Source organism: Heloderma suspectum, chromosome 4 (genome assembly GCF_057233095.1).
Source record: "Heloderma suspectum isolate Gila_16-S chromosome 4, 16-S_ref, whole genome shotgun sequence".
Lineage (NCBI taxonomy): Eukaryota > Metazoa > Chordata > Lepidosauria > Squamata > Helodermatidae > Heloderma > Heloderma suspectum.
The window spans coordinates 234,610,076-234,631,636 of NC_139461.1; the positions used below are offsets into that span (position 1 = coordinate 234,610,076).

At 46.7% G+C, this 21,561-nt stretch overlaps 1 protein-coding gene across 1 annotated transcript in view; it reads left to right on the plus strand.

Moving 5' to 3' along the window:
* The window catches only part of PTCH2 (patched 2), a 63,390-nt gene extending 52,307 nt beyond the window's left edge, over positions 1 to 11,083 (plus strand). Inside the window, exons 11-23 of the mRNA XM_084852656.1 lie at positions 49 to 141; positions 258 to 383; positions 1,163 to 1,281; positions 1,955 to 2,357; positions 3,184 to 3,496; positions 4,239 to 4,381; positions 4,738 to 4,918; positions 5,152 to 5,435; positions 7,241 to 7,378; positions 8,156 to 8,298; positions 9,300 to 9,399; positions 9,728 to 9,976; positions 10,609 to 11,083. Coding sequence (XP_084708782.1) covers positions 49 to 141; positions 258 to 383; positions 1,163 to 1,281; positions 1,955 to 2,357; positions 3,184 to 3,496; positions 4,239 to 4,381; positions 4,738 to 4,918; positions 5,152 to 5,435; positions 7,241 to 7,378; positions 8,156 to 8,298; positions 9,300 to 9,399; positions 9,728 to 9,976; positions 10,609 to 11,022 — 2,706 coding nt within the window. The 3' untranslated portion in view covers positions 11,023 to 11,083. The remainder of the gene's footprint in view (positions 1 to 48; positions 142 to 257; positions 384 to 1,162; positions 1,282 to 1,954; positions 2,358 to 3,183; positions 3,497 to 4,238; positions 4,382 to 4,737; positions 4,919 to 5,151; positions 5,436 to 7,240; positions 7,379 to 8,155; positions 8,299 to 9,299; positions 9,400 to 9,727; positions 9,977 to 10,608) is intronic.
* The last annotated feature ends 10,478 nt before the right edge of the window (positions 11,084 to 21,561 follow it).

Consider the following 21,561-nt stretch of genomic DNA (forward strand, 5'->3'; position numbering starts at 1 on the left):
GGTCTTGACCATGCCCCTCTAATTGTATTTCCCTCCATATCTATATAGGTGCTCCCCTTCCTGGCACTGGGCATTGGCGTGGATGACATGTTCTTGCTGGCACACGCCTTCACAGAGACCAGCCAACATGTCCCTGTTAAGGTGAGACCATTTCGATGTTCTTGTACAATTTGGGTTCCTGCGTACTGCCGGTGCATACTCAGCCCAAGCTGTCCACTCTGTGCTCATTGTATCTCGTTTTCACCTTCCCAAAACAGGAGCGAACTGGTGAATGCCTCCGACGTAGTGGCACCAGTGTGGCACTCACCTCAGTCAATAACATGATTGCCTTCTTCATGGCCGCCCTTGTGCCCATCCCTGCACTGCGTGCCTTCTCCCTGCAGGTAAGCCTTTCTGCTAGCAGTTCCTCTGCACAGGTATGCATGCATCCAGTGTTTGTGCACATGAGCCTTGTCCTTATACCTCACTGTAGCCAAGCCCTGCAATGAGAGCTCCTTTTCCCATACAAGTAGCAGGTGCAGGGCCCCAGTTGGGACTGGAGCATGGGGCAGAGGCCTAAAGCAGAGGCCTTGAACCTCAGCCCCTGGACCAAATACCGCCCTGCAAGGTTCCCCAGAAGGCCACAGCCCCTTCCCCTTTCCTCTGACTACTGACTCTTTGGTGGTTTCCTGACTGTTGTGTAGGTTTTTCCCATTCTAAAAGGTCGACATGCCTCTTCTAAGGCTTATTTACTGGTAGAAAGAGCTTTAGGCTAAAATGTGCTAGTTTTTTGTATTTTGGCCCTGCCCCTTTTGCCTTTGGTCCCACCCACTACTCAAATCTCCCCATGCCCACAACAGCATCTCCAAAATTGAATTCAGCCCTCAGGATGAAAGACATTCAGTACTCCTGCTTAAGGCCTCCCTCCTCCCATGCCATGATAGATTTGTGGCATGGCAACTTGTGAAAGAAAACTCTTGCAGTCAAGGGCAAACCACATTCATAATGCCAGATGTAGTTTGGCCTTCAGTCCACATGGTCTTGGCTAGAAAGTTGGGAGATCTGTTTGCTTGAATGGAAGTGGCACTAGCAGGATAGAAGCCCTTCTTTGTAGAGGGTGACATGGCTCAGGATCTTCCCTGTCTTTTAACTCCTCTCTTTTTCATCTCTTTATCTTCTGCAGGCTGCCATAGTGGTTGTGTTTAACTTTGCCATGGTGCTGTTCATTTTTCCTGCCATCCTGAGCTTGGACCTTCACCGGCGTGAAAACAAGAGGCTTGACATTCTGTGCTGCTTCTACAGGTATTGTCTTAAGAGTGGGATAGGGCAAAGGATCCCTTCTCCCTTGGGGCGCTCCTGCACTCTGCAGGGCAAGGCTGGGCTCCATCAAATCTCCTGGGAGAGGAGAGTAATGTTGTAGCTGGGGGCAGAACAACAGGGAATCAAACACAGCTGCAAGGAAAACGCCAAAAGAGCAACAACAACAACAACTCAGATGTGCAGATGGTAGTGTTCCCAACAAGTTTCAAAAAATATTTCTTTATCGTGGCAGAAGTTTGTCTCTAAAAACAAGTCAAAGTACACATAAAATCAACAGACTCAGAAAAACTATTAGACCCTATAAAGATATATGATGGGGTTTGAGCCCCACATCTTTATCCCAAAGGGTCTGTCCATCTGCTCAACAAGAGAATTAGTCCCCTTCTGTGATAGCTATATCTATATCTAGATATATATCTAGATACTGGAGGTGATGGGCTCGACCTTGGGGGAGCTGGGGGTGGCGACGGCCGACAGGAAGCTCTGGCGTGGGCTGGTCCATGAAGTCACGAAGAGTTGGAAGCGACTGACCAAATAAACAACAAATATCTAGATACTGGGTCTAAGCTAGGCAGTGAATCTTTGCAGCATGCATGAATGGCTAGGACAGTCTGCCCCCTGCCAGCAGTTTCTCAGTGTCCTCTTCTACCCACAGCCTCTGCTCCTCCCGCGTCATCCAGATCCAGCCACAAGAATATGCTGATGCGAATGACAACCACACTGCACCCACTTATCCCCATGGTCATCCGGCGCTGACCACCAGCACACACATCACCACTACTGTGCAGGCCTTCACCCAGTGTGACCCCTCTGGGCGGCACGTGGTCACCATCTTACCACCCACGCAGCATGTCTTCACCACCCCCTCCACTCTCCTACCAGCCAACCCTCTGGGCTCACAAGTCTTCACTCCTGCCAGCTCCACCCGTGATCTTCTGGCACAGCTGGATGAGGGCAAAGGTGCCCAGGAGTGTGTATCATTGCCCTTTTGTCAATGGAACCTTTCCAGCTTCGCTCGTGACAAATATGCACCCATCCTGCTGCAGAGCCAGACTAAGGTAGGCAGTGGAGAGTCACTCTCAAGAGTGTTGTGGGGCATTGTGCCCTATGCAGGAAAAAGATCAGCACAGCATCTTGGGTAGTATATCTGTGATGCAGGCACTGCAGCCTGTGGGAAACTGGCCTAGTCAGTTAGAGATGAGAACTGTGTTCCCCTCCAAACCAATCTGAGATGTGTTCAATGTGCACTTGATGTCCACAATGTCCACTGTAGTCATTCAAAGATAAGAGCTGGTTTTTGCACATTCAGTCGGGCAAGTCATACTTCCTTGCGTACTTCATGATGCAGTGGTTCTGTTAGTACCAACAACCTTGGATTGTCCAAGATTGCCTTACAGAGAGAGAGAGAGAGAGAGAGAGAGAAGAACAGAGACAAAAGAACTATGTTTGTCAGGGTTAACCAGGGGAAATGTTGATGTGGTCTCTGACATGAATGTCATTGCTGATGTTCTTGTCTTGCAAGTATGCTCTATGGCCCATTTGGATGTAAACTCCATTTTAAAAATTATTATTGCTATTAACAGTCTGCCATGAAAATGCCAGCGTAAGTGTCAGTAATGACCCGGTGCTTGCACAGGAGGAACCTTTCCTTTCCTTATTTGCTAAAAAGCCATCAAGTGAATTGTCATTTGGAGGGAACTCATACCACACAGGCAGACACTAGAGAGTGGGGCTGGATAGTAACCGTCCAAACCCCAGGTAGCCTTTTGCTTTGTTAAGAGAAGGCCAAGTCTCTTGATAGCAACAATGGAAAAAGTTGGAATGTGTGGAAAGGGTTGGGGTCTGACTGCACCCACCTTGACTCTTTCCTTCCTGCATTTTCAGGGAATTGTGGTAGTCCTATTCCTGGCACTGCTGGGATTGAGCCTTTATGGTACAACCAAGGTACATGATGGGCTCTACCTGACGGATATAGTACCACGAGGCACAAAGGAGCATGCCTTCATTTCTGCTCAGTTCCAGTACTTCTCCTTTTACAACATGTTCGTGGTAACCAAGAGTGGCTTTGACTACCCCAACTCACAGGAGGCCCTCTATGATCTGCACCAGGCCTTCAATGCCATCCAGTATGTAGTGCGCGATGAGAACCGCCAGTTGCCTAAGATGTGGCTGCACTACTTCCAGGATTGGCTGCAAGGTGAGCGAAATACTTTGTGCAAACTCTCTCTCCTCGCCTGCACTGTCTCTACTTAAAAAATGAAATGGGAAGTCCACTAGTTTTTAGTGCAGGATGCTATTAGTATGAACTGCTGATGGCAGGGGAACACATGGAAGTTTGTACCAAGTGATTGGCCAGGTGGTTCCAGAGAAGGCAAGCATATCTCTGTTTCACAACCACGCTCTAGATCAGGCTTCCCCAACCTGGTGCCCTCCAGATGTGTTGGACTGTAACTGCCAGCATCCCGCAGCCACACCATGCTGGCTGGGGGATGCTGAGAATTGTAATCCAGTACATCTGGAGGGCACCAGGTTGGGGAAGGCTGCTCTAGATAGCAGTGTTCTAGTCTGCTAGAAATAATCTAGCTCCTTGAGAACTTTCCAGAAGCTCTGTATCTCATTTAGGCACAGTGTTTGTATCTTGCATACTCAGGCAGACACTGCCTATATTTACCCAGATATTATGTGTGTGCATGCTCACACTTCCCTTCTACCTTCTAAGATTGATAGCTCCATTCCTGTTTCTCTAGGGGCAGAAATATGCCCAAACTCTGAAGAGGTCCAGCTCTGGTTGCTCCTGGGACTGAGACTACTGTGCTAAAGCACAGGGATGGAGGCCATGTAGAGGGTAGGAGATAGGCATAGCTGGTGAGCTCTTGTTTCTAGGCCATGGGATCCTACAAATGGCACTCCTTTAACTGTTCACTCCCAACTAATTCCAGGTCTACAGGTAGCCTTTGACCGGGACTGGGAAGCTGGGCTCATCACCAGGGAGAATTACCGCAACGGGTCAGAGGATGGTGCCCTGGCCTACAAGCTCCTCATCCAGACAGGCAACAAGAAGGAGCCCTTCAACCTAAATCAAGTAAGTGTGGGGGCTTAAGCAAATAATTGTGTGGGGAGAGGGGAATTGGTAGGTGAAGGGTACTTGCAGAGCTGTGAGAATTAAATACGAGTCCTTGATCTACCTGGTGGGAAGGAGAAGATCCTTGCTGAAAGAGCATGGAGAGAGCAAAAGTAGAGTTTCTTCACAGGCATTTGTGTGTGTGTGTGTGGGAGGGGCTTCCAAACGGAGATCTGGGGGGACAGAGGAGGTCTGCATAGCTGTGGAAAGGATGAGCTGGGGCATAAGCAAAGAGGCCTCAGCCCTTTCCCTGCAATAGCAGCAGTGTAGTAGTGCCTTGATCAAACATTTCCCTCTCCCTTCTATCTGCCCCACAGCTGACAACTCGCCGCCTGGTGGATGAAAATGGGATCATTCCCCCTGACATCTTCTACATCTGCTTGACCGTGTGGGTGAGCAATGACCCCCTTGGCTTTGCTGCCTCCCAGGCCAACTTCTATCCTCCACCCCCAGAGTGGATCCATGACAAGTACGATGCCACTGGAGAGAACCTTCGAAGTGAGTGCAGATTGGAGCCCTGTTCCCATTCAGACTACATTACTGTTTCAGCCCTAGCCCCCATCCCATGCTTATTCCACAACATAAACCATAATGCTGCATCTTCCCCACCTTTGTAAGCCATGCCTGGCTTCATGAATTGGTGGGGCAAAGGAAACGATTCATCTTGGGCCCTAGAGAGAGGAGTGGGGCAGGAGGTCACTGTACCTGATGGCTGCCTCTCTTTTTGACAGTCCCAGCTGCACAGCCCCTGGAATTTGCTCAGTTCCCTTTTTACCTCAATGGACTGCGGCAGACATCGGACTTCGTGGCAGCCATCGAGAGTGTGCGTGCCATCTGTGATGAGGTGGCCCAGACACGTGGCGTGCTCAGCTACCCTAGCGGCTACCCTTTCCTCTTTTGGGAGCAATACATTGGCCTGCGTCACTGGCTTCTGCAGGCCATCAGCATTGTGCTAGCCTGCACTTTCCTGGTGTGCACCCTGCTGCTCCTCAATCCTTGGACAGCCAGTATCATTGTGAGTATTCTCCTTCACAAAGAACAGGGTACCTGGCAAGTCAGACATCTCTGCTGTTGCTGATTCCAGGCCTTATATGTAGTAGCAACAAGTCACATGGTTGTCAAACACTATTGCCTTTGTAAAATTAGCATAGATGGTTTCTAGTCCTCTATGTTGGGACAGGAAACTTGGGAATGGGGTAATTTTGTGTGATGCTTCCTTGGATCAGGGAGTTAAAAGCAAAGGGCACAGTTCCCCCACTCCTGCAGTTTCCTTTTGTCTCCCTTTACGAAATGGCCTAGGAATTTTTCCTTCCATCAACAAAGACCATTTAAAACTATTCCAATTCTTCAAAAACTCAATTTTGCAAATGGAATAAATTAGCAAAACAAGTTGTTGTAGTAGTTTGCATCATCTAATCTGGTTGCTGAATTTGGTGTTTTTTTTAGTGAAAGCATTTCTCTTTTAAATGAACACAAAAAGGGTTTTGCACATATACACACAACAAACACATGTGTACCAGTTTAGGTATTGTACAGGTGCATGCAGCAAGGAAGTAGAATTGGCCACAGATTCCCATTGCGTCTACACACAGTGGCAAATGCACATCTGCTACCACATCATGTTGAAAACAGATCTGCATCTTCACAGTAAAAAGCAAACATTCTACTGTGTCCTCAAGCTTCTCTCCATGGTGCTGAAGGGGTTAAGCTTACATGGGGCTAGCCTCTGCGCTGATATAATGCAAGTGCTCTACTATGTTTTGGGCAGTAGCCAGTGCTGCCCATCCATGAATGGGGCTCACCGCCACTTCTGTTCTACAAGCCAGCCCCGCTGATTCCATTGTGCAAGCAGCTGAAATGAGCAGAAACGCTTGTTCCTGGAACGGGGCAGGTTGTCAGAGCTCCCTTATGCGAGCTCTGCTGGCCTTCCCTGTTCCAGAAATGACCATTTCTGCTCATTTTGGGTTGCCCCAGGAAACACTAAATCTCCATTGCATAAGTGGTGGGTGCCACTTGCGCAACAAAATTGGCAGGTCTGGCCGCTTGCGGGGGGTCATCATTGGATACTGCCCATGGTATCCTTACCTACACTTATGGATGGGGTGTCCATCCACAGGCCTGCACCCGTGCACCTTGTTTGTCTCCCATGATAATTCCATTTCACTCTGTTGCATTAATTCTTCATTCAGAAATTACATACATCTCCTTGTGGCACATGAATGACTGATTACAAATGTTAACTATGAATTAAATAACATCAGTCACCAATGCCTGTTTGGTACCTTGATTGTTCATATTCTTAGCTTATGATCCTCATTGTATTGTCATAATATCCATATTCTGGGCTATTAGTATTTGTAGTTGATTAATGTTCATAACCATGAGGGCTATACTGTTGCACTATAGAAACCTAATATTAACCACCCAAAATCCAAATTCTGTGCTAGAAATAAAATAACCAAGTGGCACAAGGGGAAGAAAAGTACTATTGGACAGGAGAAAAGGGGTTGCGTGTGTCAGGGGGATGAATATTGTGCAGAGACCTTAAATACTTACCACTGAATACTGAAGGCTTTAAAGAACATCCTTCTGGTTTCTGATCCTTTAGACAACTTCCTCTGCAATCATGAGGTCTCGTAACATCCTAGGGGTCACAGGATTCCTCAGAAAGCATGATCTGTTAATGACCATGTAGATTTGTAGATTCCTGTTCATAAACTGCCTGTTAACACATAAAGATTTCCTTGGTTGCTATAACTGGCTTGTCCATTACCTTAGTTTCGGGGTGAGAGATTAACCTGCCCCTTCTCTCTGTTCCAGGTATTTGTTCTGACTATGATGACAGTTGAGCTCTTTGGTATCATGGGCCTGATGGGCATCAAACTGAGTGCCATCCCTGTAGTCATCCTCATTGCCTCTGTGGGCATTGGAGTGGAATTCACTGTACACGTGGCCCTGGTAAATAAACAGTTACACATGCACAACTCATTGTGCTTCTCAATCATATATCCTTAGGGTGTCAAGAGCATGCGATTCATTGTCTGTCTGTCTGTCTGTCTGTCTGTCTGTCTCTCTCTCTCTCTCTCTCTCTGTCTCCCCCCCCACCAACCTTGGTGGGCCCATACTGAAAGGAATAGGGTTCCCTGAACACACTTTTTCCATACCAGGTGACTTGGTGTGCAATATTAGAACCTAATTTATTCAAATGGCCTTGATGGCACCCACCCAGAACTTCTGGATTATTCAAGTTTTGGTCTGTTGATCAAAACTTGATCAGTACTAGTGTTTACATGAGATAATCAGTAAACCATGGATCTTCAGCATCACTTAAAGTGGATTTGTTACTCCTTAATGCTCTTAAACCACCCTGTTGTAGTCTAGATGGTCAGAGTGAAATTTAATCCATTTCTGTAACGGTGAATACAGAACCCTGGGGTTAGCAGTTCTTCTTGATGAGTTAGTGCAGAATATAAGAATATCATTGTGTATGGGGTGAAAAGCCATGCCCAAACTGTTTTGCTTTCAAAGGAACCTGAGTGAGAACTTTCATTTCTGGATGAGGCTATCCCAGCTCCAGCAATAGCATCGGACTAGATTTGGACTTTTGGTTCTTCTTGTTTCCCCCAGCCTCGTGGGGCCTCTAACATGCAGTGTGGTTTTCTGCTCCTGTCTTGGTGTCTGCTTGGTCAAGACACTCCTTTTAGCTCAATTCTGATTGTCCATCCTTTTTTTCAGGGTTTTCTCACAGCCATTGGCAACCGGAACCTGCGCTCCACTGTGGCCCTGGAGCACATGTTTGCTCCTGTGATGGATGGTGCTGTTTCTACTCTGCTTGGTGTACTGATGTTAGCTGGTTCAGAATTTGACTTCATTCTGAGGTACTGTCCTGTGGCTTTCTTCTCTTGTATTCCTCTTCCATTGATCCTCTGGGCCAACTGTAACGAAAAAGGCCCTGTGGGCCAGTCCCAAAGGCCCACAGGGCATTTCAGTAAGATATCAGTAAGAGGAGTAGTTAGGGAATGGGAAATTGTCTGTCTTGTGGTCTTTTGGGAATTTGGTCAATGTCATGCAGGAGAGGCAATAAGTCTAAGGGGCCCACAGACCAAGAATGCAAATGAATGCAAAATCAAATAAGATGCATGGCCGTCCTAGGGCCAACACTTGGCCAAAATTGGGGAAAGATAGAAACCCCCTGTTCAAGACAGCAACTTTTGAAGTTGAGCTGAGGATATCCTGAGGGCCATTTATTCCGTATCTGGCACCTTCCCCTGCAGCAGGAATGGGCAGCGTCCAGGGTCGGGGGGCACATTGCCACCTGGCTGCCCCCTGTTGCTTCACTATCAAATTTGCCACTGAAATTCTGCAAATGTTTCTTCTTGGCTGAATGTGCACTGTACCAAAAAGCTCCAATCTCTGCAGTTATCTCATGTCTGGCCTTGATAGGTTAGAGAATGCAAACAAGATCATCACCCACCTCCCTAGCCCCTGCCCTCCCCCCAGAAAACAAAATGTCTCAGGAGTGAATGTATGTGTCCAAACAGAATGTGTACAGCAGTGAAGAATGCATGTGTGAATATACTTTGTGTATGTATCTCTCTCTCGCTGTGTGTGTGTGTGTGTGCGCATATGTGTAAGAGGGAGAGAGATTGAGAGGATTCCATGTTGCCCTGAAGAGAGGCCCAGATGCTTTGCTGACATCTACCACCACCTGGAGAAATACCCTTCCCTCTCACACAAGCCACAGAACTTCACTCTCTTAGCTGCTGGGATGGGGAAAGAAAACAGGAGGAGCAATAATATTTTTTTTATGATAAAGTCCCTATTATATGCAGATGAACTGCACACATGGCAATTACTGACCTCCTTCTCTCCACCCAAGGTATTTCTTCGCTGTGCTCACCATTCTGACAATTCTGGGGCTGCTCAATGGCCTGGTGCTGCTGCCGGTCTTGCTGTCTATCATTGGGCCACCAGCAGAGGTAGGAGAACTCCTGTTTCTGACCAACATTCTCGAGGGGGAAACCATAGGGAAGGGCAGAAGGGATCCTCCATCCCATTGTCAAATGTTGTTGCCACTTTGGGATGGAGGGAAGTGTCTGAACATTCCCCCAGGTTTTATGCAAAACTGTCAGCACAAGTGAGCAGAACATGTAGTTCTCTTTTCATCTTGCTATTGCTAGATTTCAGGATTTGCTATACTGAATGGAATGGTTGCACCTTTGTCTGCACTTAGCGGTCAAGTTTGAAAGCACAAAGACTGGAAACCCTTTGTTTGACACCCTGTGCTTTCTGCTTTTCATCATGCAGATCACACCGGCAGATAATGGCAGCCGCCTGCCAACACCATCACCTGTCCCCCCACCCATCAGCCACCACAGCTTTTACGTTCGCCAGCAGGGTGGGGTCTTTGGTGACTCCTCAGATTCAGAGTACTACTCGGAGAGCACTGGGGCATCAGACATTGGTGAAGATGACCGTAGCACCTACATCATCCCCCCAACGCAATCGCACATCTTGGTCAGGGCCAGCAAAAGCCCCAGCTTCCCCAAAATCACCGTAAGTGTCCTCCAGGAGTCAGGGGAGCCAGAATTCTTGTTTCTTTAGATGGACAGTGGAGTCTCATGTTATGGCAGGAGAGGAGGCAAAGGTTCCTAGATTCTGCTTCCAGTGTTAGAATAATGTTTCTTAATGAGTTGGGAGGGGAGGCAAGAAGGGAATAGGGAATTTTGCCTTCTAGCCATATTGCTGGGGTGGGGATGGAGTTCTAATAGACTGAAGTAAGTGGAGCCCTGGGAGAGATAATTCCTAGGATCTCTTGAAAAGACTTGGGCCATTGTAAGTAAGAGCAAGGGCACTATAAACTAGGAATGCTTGGCTTTTTTCCATATACCTCAGGTGCAGTGTGGTTTAAATTGGGGAAATAGGAGTCAAGGTTCATTTCCAGCTCAATAAGTGTTCTAGGAGTTAGAACAGATGGTGACAAGATATCATTGTCGAAGTCTGTTGTTCAGGACAACATCATCCTCTCTCATTGTGCCTCCATTCCTCCTTGTGGAATTAAGGTTTTCCTTTTTAAAAGGTCTGAGAGGTGCTCTCATTAGAAATCCTCCATTCCCACAATATTTTGTTAGCGTATTCTTCCCTCTCATATCCAACATGCTCACATCAATCTCTTCCCTCCTGGGCAGGTGGTGAAAAGCTACAAGACAAGCCTAGAATCGCCTCTGTCGTTTTGCAGCCCAGATTGGACCCAACCCACAACCCCTCGAGCCCACTTGCCAACCACTGCCGCCGAGGTCAAGGATGCTTCACAGCAGCAAGAGCAGTCAAAACACAGACTAGGGCCTTGGCTCGCTCAGACTGCCCCCATTCCCCCTCGGACCGACCCCACTGTTCATAGCACCAAAGTGCCACCTCTCGGACCTGGTGGCACCTTCACCACAGTTACAGCCACTGCCTCAGTGATGCTGGCCTTGCACTCATCCCTGCCTGGCTCCTGCCGGGGCTACACACATGAGGGCTTTGAATCTGATGGCCCTGAGGAGACTGGCATAGACCCGTCTGACAGCTTGGAACTGCAGGACCTACACCAGAGACACTAGCTCCCCACTTTGGTAGGCCAAGACCCTGGCTCTAGAACTCCCGCCTCAGGGATGGGATGTGTACAGCATCCCAGGTGAGGGCAGGGGCCCAGATTGTTCTCTCTCTCTCTCACCCCCCCCCCCCCACACACACACATCAGACTGTGAAGCAGGCTGGATTTGTGGAAACTCCTGCACTGTGTCTGACCAACTGTTGACATAGACAGTGCCTTTGGGAACTGGAGCAAGGAGGCCAAATGAGCTTCTGCAGTAGCCATTCAGTGAAACTGTTGATGGGAGAATCTCTCAGCACCTGGTACTCCACTCTCCCATGCCTTCTTTCTCTAGGTCTGTCTGCCGCCAAAAAGCACAGTGGTTTCTTAGTTGCTAGGGCTTCTGGCTTCAAAACAACCCCAGTCTGAGTCCTTATGTTGGACTGACTGACCGGCCCATACAGCATTGGGCCCACTCACCTACAGACAGAACAAATTCCAGCCCCATCGAGTCTGGAAGATGGAAGTGACCATTCCCCATATGCGATGTGAACTGTCTCATGGTCATCTGTGGGGCAGGGCATTAGAATGGCCCAAACACCTAACCTCCCATGAAGAGAACAGGACTCAACTTGTATGTGAGGGAACTCTCCCTCATTGTGCTGCTATTCTTTTATTTTAATTAATATTATTATTATTATTATTATTATTTTAAGCTGTATAAAAAGAGTCACAAACCCTCCCCCCCCTTATAATTATAATAATTATTTTTTATTATTTTCCCAGCTCCCTCATTAAAAAAAAGAAAAGTGGCGGTATCCCTTTAAGGGGAAGCACCAGGGTGAAGTTGTAATGGGGAGAGCACCACCCCCTGGAAGTGTGGAGTGGGGGGAGCATGCAAAGGAGGGGTACAATGTGTCTTAACGTTCTATGCAAGCTGTGTGGGGTGGGCTGTGCTTTGCTCCCACTTCCACCAGCATGGCTGCCTGTGCCAGCATCTGCCATGTGGTTGTTTTAAATAGTTCGATTCCTCCCGTCCCTGTCCCAGACCCAAAAATCTCTCCCCTGTGCCCTATTCTTTAGCTTGCTTGCCTCTTTTATCAGCCCAAGGTAGTCCATCACATGAATGCTCCCTAAGCAAAACTAAAATACCTCCTGTTAGTGTTTAAGCTTCCAACTTCATGATTGCCCAAGAATATCAGTGGGGCATAATTCATGACTAATACAAAATGGGGATTGTTCAGGACAGAGAATTTGTCCAGTTTGTTGGCCCTGGAAGTCCTCCAGACAGGGCCGTTGTCCCTGGAGATCAGAGCTGGGACTTGTAGAAGAGCAATTTGTACAGGTGTAGATTTACGTCTTTCTGATTCCATGCTTTAAGAGGTGCTTCTCACAAGATATTATGTGCTCTGACACAGCGGGCTGAGTACAAAATGCACGTGTACTATGTTGGCTAGGGAGGGAGTGTTTCAAATGGAAATGTGAGGTGCCTGGAGAGAACAACACTTGAATAAGAAAACTGAGTGTCCTTGTGGCAAGCCCTTCACTGCCCTCTATTCTGGGTCTTTTAACACACAATGTTTTCCCAGTGGCGAGATGATTGGCTTCTTGACTTGCATAGTTGTAGTGCAACCACCTATGCCACACTTCACAAATGATGATACACGGAGCTTTTCCTCGCTTCCCTACACAGATATTATTTCTGTATGGGGTGAGGGGAATCATGTGTAAAATTACCCTTTGATTTGGCCCAACAGGGATATGTGGGTGGCAGAAATCTCTTCCACTCAGAAAGATCTCCATGTAGTCATTAGAGTAGAAAGTGTTCAAAGGGAAAGGCGAGGGCTGGGCAAAACATTTCATTTTCTGCCCCAAAACATGATTGCTGTGGTTGCCGTTTCTGAATTATCTCTTTCCGGTTCAGCTTCTTTGGCTGAAAATCTAGAAATGAACACTTGGCAGCTGGGTTGGTTCTAAAGGACAAGTTCCATTTCCATCTGATACGCTTGGTTTCCACTTAACCAAGTCAAAATTGCTTTATGGAATGTTTCAGTTATTCCATTCTGGTTCAGGACAGAAATCTGAAATTTGCATGAAATTTAAAGTCATGGTTTCTGGCCAGCTCTATCCTGGGCATCACAAAAGAATAGCTCACATCATGTATATTGAAACACAAAACTTCCTGGATTTAACAAAATATTTTAAATTATTTCATACACACACACACATCCATTATTTCACTTGGTGGCTTTTGAGCCTGATGGACTGCTGCAGTTTTTACAAGGACTTTGATGAGAACAAAGGCACTAGAAGAGAAGTTTAAAATTTTCAAGATTTTATTACAGACAGGGCCATCCCAACCCAACAGACAGTGCAAACAGCTGCCTGGGGCTCCAAGTTAAATGGCAATTCTCTAAAGGGAAAACATAAATCCCTGCTCCAGACCTTTGGAACAATGATCTGAGATGGGGGCAGTTGTGTGCCCCCAACCTCTGCCGGAAGTGTATCCATTTCCTTGTGTGGAGTAGGGAACATGGGCTGCAATTAGAAAAGCTCTTTCAAGTGAGGGGAGAATACAGACACTGTCACCTTGAGTTGGAAACAATCTCCCACCAAAATTATTTTTCACCCAAGCCAGCAAAATAATTTTAGCTAGTCCTGATTACAGGTTTGGGGATATTGGACTTCAGGAAGTGCTCCCCACTCCAGTTGCAAAAATTGCTCAGCATGCTTCTGCCCAACAATTAGACACTAGGAGTTTGCCTTCTTAACAATGGTATTGATATGCCCAGTGAGTTAACACTTTACATTGTAAAGTGTACAACTTTGTCTTTAGAATTAGAGAAGATAAGCAGTGCAGCTGTCCTTTAGGCGTTCTTTGCTAGCATTGGGTGTCCCTCTGAGGGCTTTGTGTGAAATGATGAACTACTTGGGAATACAACTGCTTGTCCCCTTGAGCACCAAGGCTGAGGCACCACACTCAACCAGCTTACTTGTGTAAGACAGCAGGGTTGATTCACCCTGGAATCCATTTCTCCAGAGACATTCTTCCCTATAAACCCCAGGCACTTTAAATATCCCCTTTACCCAAGAACTGCTGTAATTTTATTCCTCAGCCTACATTGGATTCCCTATTTCCCCCTTGCTGCCAAGGGCATTTTTGCTGAGGTTTTCACACTTTGGTTGTAATGTGAAAGTTTCAGTAGGTTTGGGCCTCCTGTTAAAATTCAGCTTATTTGAAGCTACCAGTGATTTCTGGAGGGATTTCTTGTAGAAACATGCCACATGGCAGGGATTGACCTGGACGTTTGGATTTGTCCAGTTTTCCCACCACGAAATTACTATATACACCAGAAACTACTGTCAAGGTTAGGATCTAGCAATAGTTGACATGTCTACTACACCTTTCCCCCTCTTCTTTCCACCCACCCACTGCCTAAAAACAGCTATGTGCTTCTAGGAAACTCACAATAGAAATGGTGCTTTCCCCCCTCCCCAAGTCTGGAACCAGCAAAGCATGGGGAAACGGTGGAAAGGGGACACATTGTGTGTGCATGTGTGTATTTGTGTGCGCGTATGCATGTGAGTATGTAGAGGGTGTGCTGGAGACTTTTTAACCTGAAATGTCATGCCATATAAATTATTTATATGATAAAGAAAAAAGATTTATTTTTGTAGTTTGTACAGACCTCTAGCCTTGCAATGGAAGTTTTATTTTTAAAAGTAAATATATATTATATATAAACCTATGTTCTGATGGTACCTGTGTGCTGTTTTTTGGTCCTTGCTGTAATGGAGGAGTCTGTATACTTGTAGACAGGATCACACCTAATAGATTACCACAGGCTGTACACATAGGTTCTTCCAAACAGAACAAAAGGTGGATGGGAAATTTTCCTCTGAAAAATGGTGCTGGGGGAAATGGTTAAACCCTGCTCCCCCCAAATCATGGTCCTGATCCGAATCCCCTATTTTGCTATTATTTGCTAAATCAATTATTTGAAGATTGAAGAGAGCATAACAGATATCTGACATCTTGCCCAGTTATGCTCAACAGTTACGCTCAACGTCCTAGGGAAGTGTGTGGTGTTGAACAGCAGCAGTTTGTGTGTGTATCTCTGTGTGTGTGAAATATATGCTCAATATACATAGTGTATATCCTCTGCTCCTAGAAAGACCAAATTCTGCCCCAAGAAAATGCAAATTCTAGATAGATGAAATATTTTTTTAATGTAATTTTCATCTGTTATTACCACCGCCCTGTTTGGGTTTTCACACAATTTCGTCAACATAACTTTTCATGCGATTTATAGATATAGGATTGTTTTTTAATCATTTGTGAGAAGCAGTATCTTCAACCAGCTTGCCAAAGGCAATATGGGACCCAAAATGTCAGTGCTAGGATGGGCAAAGATAGATTATCCAGGAAAGGAGGGTTCTCAAACAGTAATAACTCTCTGTGTTAAATGAAGCATTGAGGCCAATTCTGATGTAACATTTTTTGCTCTATAGCAGAATACTGGTGGGGGCAGGGGATATTAATATGTGAATAACAGTACATCAAAGCTCAAAATGCACATAGATTTGGTAAATATGAAGGTAGCTGGCAAGACACTAATCTTACTACTACTGCAAAATATTTGTAATTCTTGCATTCTACTGTGAAGGAAAAGCATTACCATTATTCCAAACCCAGTGACCAAATCTCTCTCTAAAAGACACACCTCACAATCTAGACTAGCTTTTTAACCTGTCTGATGGTTTTCCCCCTACCCAACTGGATTTTCTTTTCCTGAAGCTATTGATTCTACATTTGCAGAAGATTAAGGTGTGTGAATGTGCAAATAGGACGCAATTGCTCAAGGGGATGTATGTTACCTTCGCTGCTCTGGACACTACAGACAGTCAGAGGGACTTTCTGGGGAAGAGGGCCTGCCTGTTTTTTTACTCCGTTAACGCTGGGAGCATCCTGGAAGACTCTAAATTCAGAAGAATGGAGATGAGTTTGGCTCAGTCAACTGGCCCCATCCCAGTGTTTGCCCTCCCTGGCACGATCATTGTCTCTACACTCCACCTCCATCCCAGCAGTGGCTGTACTGCAGCTGCCTGGCAGTGTTTATTTTTCCATAGTGTGTGCAGGAAGCCAGCACAGAGCAGGGCACAGCTCTGTGTGTATGCGTGTGTGTGTGTCTTGTCAGCAGCCACAGGAATCACAGCTGAGCCAATTCCACAAACGGAGCAACAAACAGAATGAAGAAAAACAAACTGAGACCAGAACGCTCACACACCACATTACAGGATGGGGGCTCAGTAAGGGGCACTCCCCTCACAAGGCAAATGTGACTTCTCTGCCCTGTTAAGAGCCTCTGTAGTTGCTGTGTTCTGTGCAATTGCTTTTTATCAAGGGGAATTGTTTATGGGAGCAATCAAAACATCTGGACAGGCAGATGCTTGGATCCACAAATGTGTAACCTTGATTCAAAATTCAGTGGATACTCCAAGGGGAAAGAATGCTGAATCTTCCTTGTCAAGAGTGGGATCTGCTTCTTGCTAGTCCTCACCATTATATTCCAGATTGGCAACTGGTGTGTGTGTGTACCTCAGGGATTTTACTTGGGGCTATGTAACTGCCCTGAGGAATCTTGAGCTCCCATAAGCTTGTTGTAGGGTCGCCTACTAACTAGCTCATTAGAAATAAGTATGGCCTGAGCATTAAAAAAGCAGCCAGATTGGTTCAAAACCATCTGTGTGATAACCTTCCTCTGTAGAAGCCATTCCCCTATAGATCTCACACTACCCCCAAATCCTGATCCTATTATCTCTGCCTTTCCCCCAATTCAGTTTCAGGTGGGCAAGGTAGCCAAGCTGCTTCTCACCCCCTTACATCATAAAAATATGATTCACTGAGGCTCCAGGCTCAGTGTCCCTCCTCCCACTCCCTGCCTCTTCCTTCCTCATGCAAGTTGCTTCATAGCATGATGTCACCACACTTTCCATGGCAGAGCAGCTCTCTGCTTAAGACTTGAGTATTTTCAGCATCTCCTTTTCACTCCTCATACTCTCTTCTCTGGGATCCTGCCACTGAAAATTTGTCTCTCTTCTAAATCACACACACTTTGACCTACCAGCTGCTCCTTTCCATATTCTTTATGTTATGTCCACTGTAATTCTGCATGTGGCAAAAGCCAACTAGAATTTGGCTCATTCACTGCAGTACAATATAGATTGATATGTTGGTTGTAAGGAGCAGCATATGTCTCTGTCTTGTGTTACTTAAAAATGACTTTTATAGCTATCATGTTCTGCAGCCTTCCCTCATCTCTTTCCCTGCTCACTTTACCTCTTCTTCTGGACCATTTCTCTCTAGGTTGGCTTTCACTTTACTTCTTGTACTAGGTTAGATACCAAATGCAAACAAGTATGTCAATTGTAAATGCTGTACAGAACTCTCCTTTCCTAACTGCCATTCTGTGTACATTTGCAGGAACAAAATAGCTAATTTATTGACAAATAACATATATATACCAACTTGTGTAACCATCTCCCAATGGACTCCTTTTTATTAACAAAAGCAGCTTTGGAAGGACATAGAAATGATGTGGGGGAGGAGTGCTTTACCCTTTCCCCATCCACTGTTTCATACTTCAAATCACTCATCCAGCGGCTCCCCCCCTCCTATGGGGTTTAATGCCTGTTTACAAACATGCATCTGGAATTCATTTCATTTATTATATATGTCACAGGGGTCCAGTTTGGGGGCAATTTGGAGCACAAAAACAGCAGGCAGGAAAGGGTAACGCTGCCCTCTCCCCCAGATTCACCATGCAAATTGCAACCTCTTGAGGTAGCTTTTCTTAACAAACACATTTATCAGGGCAATCTTACATGAGTTTGCAATGTAACAAATAGTTTGTCCCTTATACAGAGGTGCAAAATTCACAAATGCTGCATCATGTATTTTGTTGCTTTTGTAGGTTCACATACTTCAGGAACCCCATCTCTGCATTGTTCTTGCCACTGCTGCTGCCTCTGGAAACCAGGCTAGTGCACTTAAGGGCACTTATTAGAGGACCAACCCATTCTACTGAAATAGATATGTCAGATACCAGGTTAGGCTTCGATGGTTGGGGCAATGTCTCCCCATTCAGTCTAGAAGACTGACTCTAATCCATGTTTGGTCCTGCCCAGCTTGTAAGCTAACCAAAGAGTAATAGAGAAAGCTTTGAGGGAACAAGCAAGATTGGCCAGGGCACAATAGCTATTTGGGATATTCAGCTTCCAGCCTATTCAAAATTTATAGCATGGTTAGGCAATCTATGGCCATCAGGCCTAACTTGGTCTACAGAGGTTGTCCATGCAGCCAGTGGAGGTTGCTTGGGCTCCCTCTGGAGGCCCCTCCCCATGGCCTGAAAGCTACCAGGGACTTTGGGCTGAGGCAGGGAGAAGATCAAAGATAGGAGGTAACAATGGGCATTGGGGAGCAGCAGCTGTGCACTCATCACCTTTTATAGGAATTGCATTCATTCCTGCCTGGTTGCTCAATCAAGTCAGTGGCTATGAGCAAGCTGGTAATGAAAGTAAATGGCACTCTAGCTACAGGAGATTAGCGATAGATCCACCCAGCCTCCTTGAGAAGGTGGTTTTTTTAAAAAGGGAGCACCGCTATATCCTCATCCTACTTTCGCTTCTGGTAAATCGAATTTGCAAGGAATTTATATTGTTTTTAAAACGTGCAAAATTTGACTAGTAGGATAAATGCATGTATGCCTACGCGTCACCCTGAGAAGCAAAACCCCTCTCAAAACCCTTCACCTTTCGTTTGACTGGAAGCAATCAGATATTTCATTTTTAAACACTACACTACACGACAGATAGGCTGTACTATAGTGCCCCCTGCTGGGCATATGGCAGTCACGGGCACGCTTGTGCTTGCTCGGGTGCCGGTTGCGTGTAAAGCAGACAGCGTCCCGCATCAGTCTCATGAAAGGCAAGCCACGCAGGTGTGGCCATTAGTGTACTGCGATGCACGCCCCTGGCTTTGGCGCTTCCCCTTCTGCTGCCTCCAACGTATGGCGCAGCTCTCGCGCCCGAACGTCTCCCTCCTTTAAGAACAATTTCCAGGGGGTCGGCGTGTTAGTCTATTGCAACAGAAACAGCCAAGAGTCTTGTGGCGCCCTGAAGACTCACACATTTATTCTGCCATAAGCTTTTGTGGACTAGAGTTCACTTCACCAGATACATGGAATCTGATGGAGAGTTACAGGTTTTTATGGAGTTTTATATGGTGGTGGTCGTGGGAAAACTTGATTTCCTTCTAACCTCCCTGTTTACAATTCTCTCCCCTGCCCTCCCCGCCCGCCATTGTGTACTATACAAAAACCTGAAACTATCCCTAATACTCCACGGATTGATAAAGTGGACTATAGCCCACAAAAGCTTATGCCAGAATAAATTTGTGAGTCTTTAAAGTCAGTGGGGCGGTGAATCCGGTTCAGGTTTCAGTCAGAAACAGCCAGAACTCTAAAGGAGCTATCCAAAGCGCCTTGGATAGCTCCTGGTTCTGACTGAAACCCGGAGCAGATTCACCACCTCACTGACACCCGCGCCACCGGCCTCCACTGGCTCATCCCTCACTCACTCTCGTCCTCGAGAGGCCTCCTCGGTCGTCGAAGCGTTGCGCAGAGGGGAGAATTCTTGCCGGCTGCAACTTCTTCCCCACCCCCCCACCCCGCAAAGCGACCCGGGGACGGGAAGACGAACGGCGTGGGCGGGGGGCGGATGCCCCTTTCTGTGCAACTCCCCAGAAGACGGGCGCCCTCGCAGGCTCTCGGACCTGGGGCGAAAGCGTTAGCGCCGCAGGGCTGTCGGTGCCCCTCACTTGCCTGCTGTGTGGTCTGCAATTAATCCCCCGCCACAGGCGGTAGGGGAGTTACACGTCCTCGCCCAGCAGGGGAGCCCCGGCATCCCCGACTAATCCCCGGCTCTTGTTGCCCGCCTCAGGGGGCCCGCCAGTGTCTCCCTCTTCCCCTTCCCCCTCCCCGCCAAATTCAGCAGAGGCCATGTGTGGACGAAAGCGGCGCGGGGGAACCACGAATTCCGCATTGGCTCTGCGAGAGGTTCTTTTGCCCCAAATCTAATCTTGCCCTTTTTCAAAACTCGCACACAGCCCCGCTCACTGCCTCAGAGCTGAAGTGACCCCCCCAACCCAGCTGCAGCTCCTCACACGTACTGGGAAGCCCAGGAAGGGACAGAGGGAGCATTGCGAGAACTGGGGAGTGAAAACATGGGCTGAGAGTTTTATTTTTTAAGAAAGGAGGGGAGCACTGAAGAGAAGGTCTGAGGGGCTGTGAAGTTGGAGGATTTAAGCTTCCCTTCCTGCCCTGCTTTGCATGACAAAAGCCCAGCTGCAGAGATGACACCGTCCCTTTCCCCCACACTAAATTCACCTCCCCAATTACCAATCAAGCCCATTATGTGGCTACAATAGCCGTCAGCTCTGCAGCCCACCCAGGCAGCCAACATACAGACAGCACATCCTCGACCCATGAATAGAGCCATTTTGCCAGAGGGATATGTCCCGTTCTATGAAGGCAGCCTATTGCTGTTACTGGGAAACAAATACAAGTACTGCTGCTCCTATTTGGATAAAATGAAAGTGAAGCTTAGCATTCTAGCTTTGAGGTGACAGCTGTGTGGATTCCATTTAGTTGCTGGGAGCTGGCAGACCCGCTTATGAATTCTGGAAAGCTTAACTTCAAAATCCATTTTTTTCATTTGCTAACTCTATTTCTTCCCCATGTATCATGCAACTGTAGTTCAAAAATTATGTTTTTTGCACAGTGTAACAACTCACTATGTATTAGCAGTGACCCTATCCCTGCTACAATTTCTCAACTCTTTGAAAAAATGCATTAATGGAGGTCATACCCAAAGAAATGGCTAGCATCAACCAGAAGCACCAACACAGGGAAGTGCCTGGTTTCCTTTAGTCTCAGCATCTTAGCGAACGTGTTCTACAATTCCTGTGAAGCACAGGAAGTCTCATCCTCTATTGTTCCCTGTTTTGCCATACAAATATGGCTTGGGCAGGGCAGGAAAGGAAACAGGGAGGACAGATGACAGCGTGGGAAAGCTTAGAATTAAGACAATCAGATTGCTCCTGTCAATTATGGTTCCACAATGCCCACTGGTGGCCAGAGCAGATCAGTGCAATTACTGAACCAAAACCCACAGTGCACAATGGGCAGAAGAAGTGTTCAAGGGAACAGAGGACAGCATTGAACATTTTGCTCTGTAATTCTGTTCAGAAGCAGACGGGGAAATGGAAATAGTATTTTTATTGCTAAGAAGGGTATCCTGAACGTGAAGGCATTAACAGTGCTGGCATGCAAGTGATGAGGTGAGGGGCAGCATAATTTGTATCTGTCTGTGGCTCTCACATGTTTCTTTGGCTATATGTCTATTCAGAAGTAAACCCCACTGAGTTCTGTGGGAGTTACTCCCAAGGTAAGTGTGTATAGGACAGTAGCCTAAGAGACGGAACAGAAATGAAAAGGTTTAAGGAGAG